Raw genomic sequence first — 5,716 nt, forward strand, 5'->3', positions numbered from 1 at the left:
GCCAGAAATGAGACCACTGGGATTTGGTGCCTAATGAATGTGGAGATGTGTGGGCGTTTGCCTGATACCATAAAGGCTGTAATCCTGATGCAGTGCAGTTGTGTGGGTTTTTGGCAAGACTTAATTTGAACAAATATACTTTTTTTTTTTGCAATTTTATTAATTTATTTTTATATTAGTTGGTCTTGAGTCTATTTATGTTTTTCCCATTTCAAGCTGCCAACCATTTCTTTAAGACATTAATTTTAAACGGCTTGTCTCTGGTTCTAAAAGCTCAGCCATAGACTGAGATTTACATTTTTTAGAAGAGGAAAGGACACAGGTGTACCTTTTAGCTTCAAAATGAGGTAAGCACTCAATGATGGGCATAGTGGCTCTTTTTCATGCTATTTGATTCAGAGCCAATTTTCTTGCTTTAACTATTTTCCTTCCTGTTTGATGCACATTTTAGGCATCCCAAGGGTCAGAGTTAGCAGCAGTTACAGTAACTGTGTGATGTTCTGCGACCACTTTCATCCACTCTTGAAAGTAAAATTCAAACCTCTTATTTTTAAGAGCTAAATACTGAAGCAGAAATGCAAAACAACGAGTTATATAATAGAAAGTTTGCCCACAAAATCTGCAAAAACAATCATCCCATCATGTTTTCATTTTTCCTTTGCAGCTGGTGCAACACTTCCAAACTATTAGTATTTGTAGTAAATTTTCTTTCTCAAGTTCCTATGAGTTAAAGTTGCTGCATCACTTTTAGTCTGCAGCAACACATGACGGTTTCTTGCTTATTGCACCATCAGCACTCACAGCCGAGTACTCCCAAACAGCAATCAATAATCACTCTGTTTCCTTCTTACCTCGCCACCGCGTCCTCTTCATCACTCTTTTCCTCTTGTTTGCAGGCAGACGCGTCTCCATGGGTGAGGCCTGCTGATCCAGAAATCTCTACAGATCCTCTTCAGTCCTCTTCCTCCATCAGTCTGCCCTCCTCCACTTCAGTCACCATGACCTCCACCAGCAAGCTGCTGGGTTTGGCTGAGGTGGGGCTGAAGTGTGACCAGGAGATCGAGAGGAAATATGAGATCGTGCCCTCCGTGGTCTGCTCCATGTGTTGTCTTTTTGGAATCATCTACTGCTTCTTTGGTAAGTCCGAAATTGTGCTCATATTATTGCAAAATATATATTTAACATAAAAACGAACGCCGACAAACATTTAAGAGTTTGAAAACTCCAAAGCAGAGGAGCTCTCATTAACACTTTTGTGCTCAAGGGAAAGATTTCATGGCATCATAAGCAGTAATTAAGGCATCTCCCTGATTTCTTCCAGAAAAGTGAGAATATAACATAATAACCAAGAAGTACTCAAAGAATATCCAATCAAATGTTCAAAACTTTACAAAAACATACTTAGAGGTTAAAGCTTTATGCCAGCATTGGGAGAAATATTGTTTTTATAACAGGTATGGTTTCCCGGGAGGTAAAAGAAGTTGAAGTTAAAATTGCAAATAAAAAATAAGTCTGTAAAATAGGTGTATCTAAATGAACTGCTAAATAGACCAATGTTTAAACTGAAGCTCTGAATTTTCTAGGATATTTTCTAAGGGCTGGCACTAATTCATTAGATATTCCCCATTGAGAAGTTGCACGGAAGTAACCCAGCACTTATTTCCCATCATCCTTTTGTTTACACTCTCTCCCACTTGCTTACAGTCCCTCACAACCCCAGCGTAACATTATGGCAACAAAAATGGCTGTCCAGTCATAGAGTTTCAAGCCACATCCCTGTGGAGCAAAATTAAGGTCTTAAAGACTTGAAATCCAATTAAAAAAAACTTGAAAAATTCAAGTTCACAGATTGGTATTAAGCTTAAAAAATGTAAAAGTGTCTGAAACTTTCTGAAATTCTACTATAAACTTGAAAGCTTGAAAAAAATGAATGGGTATTTTTCAAATTTTGGCAAATTTAAGCAAATTATTCAATTAAAATCCTTCAGCATCTTCACTTTTGGTATTGTTAAATTTCACACAAATTTTGAAATATTACACAATGTTTTCCGATTTTATGCAACTTTTGCAATTTCTGCAATTTTTGAAATTCCATGCAATTCCTCAAATTTTTTGTGCCCTTTAAAATCTATGCAATATTGGTATCAAAACATTTAGCTTGTTAAAGACATCAAGGCTAATGAGGTTTTTAAGGCTAATTTTGAGTTTAGCTAATATTTTAGTAACATGCTAACGTTTTTAGATAATTTTACATCGATTGAGGTTTTTTGGGGATAATTCTGAGTTAAGCTAGTATTTTCTGAATGTGCTAGCTTTTTTGGCTAATTTGTCACCTACTGAAGATTTTTGGACTTTTTTGGAGGTAAGCTAACATTTGAGCAAAATGCTCACTTTTTTGGCTAATTTGGCATCTACTGAGGTTTTGGACTAATTCTGAGTTCATACCTTTACCCATTTTTACATTTTACAGAATTTTTTCAAGAAATTCTTCCAATTGTTTGTGCACTTAATGCAATATCTGCAGCTTTAAATCATTTAGCAATTTTAGCAGAATGCAAATAGCTTTAGCTTTAGCAAATTCCTTCAGCAATTACAGTACCATAAATTTCTTTAAGGAAGTCTAACAAAACAGAAAACACAAATTGCTATACAATACAAGCAACCCTGGAATTGCATGCCAAATATCCACAACATACAATATTCTTGAAAGAAAACCTGGGACTGATGGAAGGGTGGGAGATGAGAGGTAAAGAAGAGGAGTCAGTGAAAGGTCAGCTCAAAATAGTGAAGGAAAAGTGAGATATTTCTGAAATCATTTTCAGAACGATGGGATCATTAGATGTAAGGGAACAGGGATGGAGAATTGCTGCAGCAGCTGCTGCAAAGAAACAATCATCTGCTGAGAGTGGGGGTAGAAGGCTGCGGTGGCTACATCAGACTTGTAACCCTTCAGGCATTCTGTCACAGAGGGGCAAACAGAGTACAACAGCTTCTTCCCCCCCTACTCATCCTCGCTGGAAGACGTAAAGAAGAGCACACAAGACTGAAAAAGAAGGAACAAAGAAAGCTACAAAAGGCATGTCAATTAAACGACTTATGGTCACAAGGGAGGAGAATGGACAGTTGCTCAGATGAGAGGAAAAGTATTGTGCGGCTCAGCTGTGCAATGCCCGATTAAACAAAAATAACAATCTGATGTCAGGGCCCCTGGAGACAGTCCATTCAGAGAGAGAAAGACAGACACTGAGAAAATAAAAGACGACACAAACATTAATAAACATGGAAGCAGAGGCCACAGAGATTTGAACTTTCGATAAGATTAGTTTTAATACAGCAACGCTGTTCTTCCTTTCATTTTTCATTAAAATAAGATTCAGAGAGAAAAATATCTTTCAGAAAAAGGACTGGAAAGAAAGCAGATGTTTTCCTTTCCATCAAGGGTGCTGACTAATATACGTCTGACCTTTTTTTTTCTTTTTAATGCGATGATTCACATATATTAAAGTTGCTCCTAAAAGGTTTTCAGTCAGTTCATTTGTTCAAATTATTCTCCAGCAGCTAACATTCTTCATTTTCATTTCCACTAAATAAATATTCTGTTTAATTACTGCTGATCTTTCATTTGGAAGAGTAATAAAGCCTTTTGAATTTCTAGAGGTGTCTGTGAAACCACCAAGAAAGCTGCAAATCGGTGCTGAAAATCAGGTTGAGAAAGAAAGCAAAATTATGCTAATTCATTAATTAAAAACACATTTTAATTGAGAGAGGGGGGGTACCTTTGGTAACTTTCTTTTTTAGATTGCAAGTAATGAATGATGTATAAGTTTGCTGCATTCAAACAAATATCATTCTAGATTTGTTTTCAGCATATATCTATTGTGTATATGTTCCAACTTTTAAATCAGTTTTATCTTGATGGAATACTATAACAAAACCAGCACTGTGTTGGACATTCAAAGATTTTAATGACTGACGATGAAGAAAAGTTTAACCTCATTCTAAGCTAAAGTACCAAAACTTTTGAGTAAAACTTCACAAGAGTTTATGATTATTTCACCTGATGTGAATCATTTGGTTCACCTACTGCATGTGTTCTGCAGGTTATCGATGCTTCAAGGCCGTGCTGTTCCTAACTGGCCTGATGTTTGGCTCTGTGGTCATCTTCATGCTGTGCCACAAGGAGAGAGTGATGGACACCCAGCTGAGTGTGGAGGCCTCTGTGGGCATCGGCCTTGGCATTGGAACCCTGTGTGGCCTGGTGACCATGTTGGTCCGCAGTGTGGGACTCTTTATGGTGGGTCTGCTGTTGGGCCTGCTGACTGGAGTTGCATCATTGGTGGTAAATATAGATATTTTTTTCTTTTTTGATGACATTTTTACTTTGTTAAAATGTATTTGTAATAGATTGGATTAATTATGTTAATGGTCGCACTTCCTGCCTTTAAGAACAGATACACAGAAAATGTGCGCTTGCTCCTGGTATACTCAATGTTCTTTCAGCCTCTCTGTATATTTAAAGCAAGTTGATTATTTTAAATACTTGGGAACATAATTCAACAGTAACTATTTACAAGAGGCTTCTGCAGATACTTCATATACTGATGAAATTCTGGACTTTTTAACTGTTGCGTACAAGTCACTGCATTTATTCTCCCTTTTAAATAACAGTTCATAGTTCAACACTTTAAGGAGTTTTCCTTAATCGTTTTTTATAGTTTAAAGGATTTTTGTTCAAAGTAGTCATCATTTTATTAATTCATATTCAAATATGAAATCGGATGCATATACTTAAAATGCACTCAAGCATTGTGAAAGACATATTTCCACCTCAGCCAGTGATAATCTATAAAGATTAATCAAGAATAATATGGAAAGACATTTATTATTACTATTTGTTAGCAGAAGACGAAGTTATAAAGAAAAATTAAAATTGTACACATTGTATACATTTCCATTTAAGCTTTTAACTGGCTAAAGTGGACTTCCTGTTCCAGGTCACGACCAGATACAGTCATGTGATTTATTGTTACTCAAGGATTATTAATGACCTGAATCTGTTTTGGTAAGGTTTAAATAACTGATTATAAGTTATGAACCAGGTATTGATCATTCATGCAAAGAAAATAGTAAGATAGAACAGGGATGGGATTATATAAGTTCGCTTCCTCACACTCCCTTTCAAACAATCTATAATTTGGTGCCTAGGTCGTTATCCTATATCTAGTATATACGGTTCTCAATCTCTGTTGATGGTAATGCACATGCATTATTCTTGCTTTGATTGCTTGAAATAATCAATTTCAAATTAAATCATATCAAAAAGTGAAATTAAACCCTTAATTCCTTTTTATTAAAGTTAAAAAGCATAACTTTTTATACAAAATAGTTAGGTTTAGGTCCTAGGAAAGGACTTTTGAAGGCCAAAAAACAAAAACAAAAAAACAATCTAGACATTATTTTATTAACAACCAATTACTTTCATTATTTAAGTTACTCACCTGAAGTTAGTTGTTATTACACTTAATTTTTCTGCTTATTAATACATAAAAATATGATGTTGGCTCATTAATATCATGATTATGTAATAATCTACGGTTGTCATTTGTAAGCCATATCGACCCTATGTTAAAGTAAATAAAAAAATAAATAAAACAACAGTGAAGCTGAAAATTTCTTCTTATCTTAGAACTGCTTGTTTGATTGTAGTATTTGGGTC

The 5,716-nt window shown here is 35.4% G+C and overlaps 1 protein-coding gene across 1 annotated transcript; it reads left to right on the top strand.

Annotated features, from left to right (window-relative positions):
- Nucleotides 1-409: 409 nt before the first annotated feature.
- LOC112139655 lies at nucleotides 410-4,476 on the top strand. Its single transcript, XM_024262489.2, has 2 exons — nucleotides 410-1,137; nucleotides 4,101-4,476. Exons 1-2 carry the CDS (start codon nucleotides 765-767, stop codon nucleotides 4,412-4,414), a joined length of 687 nt encoding a protein of 228 aa, XP_024118257.2. The 5' UTR covers nucleotides 410-764; the 3' UTR covers nucleotides 4,415-4,476.
- The last annotated feature ends 1,240 nt before the right edge of the window (nucleotides 4,477-5,716 follow it).

The sequence above is a fragment of the Oryzias melastigma genome, unplaced genomic scaffold (genome assembly GCF_002922805.2).
Source record: "Oryzias melastigma strain HK-1 unplaced genomic scaffold, ASM292280v2 sc00592, whole genome shotgun sequence".
NCBI lineage: Eukaryota > Metazoa > Chordata > Actinopteri > Beloniformes > Adrianichthyidae > Oryzias > Oryzias melastigma.

Excerpts from the sequence above, each read along its gene's own strand:
- LOC112139655 (XM_024262489.2), top strand. The coding sequence starts at position 765 with ATGACGGTTTCTTGCTTATTGCACCATCAGCACTCACAGCCGAGTACT. Across the intron at positions 1,138-4,100 it reads AATCATCTACTGCTTCTTTG|GTTATCGATGCTTCAAGGCC; the intron begins GTAAGTCCGAAA and ends TGTGTTCTGCAG.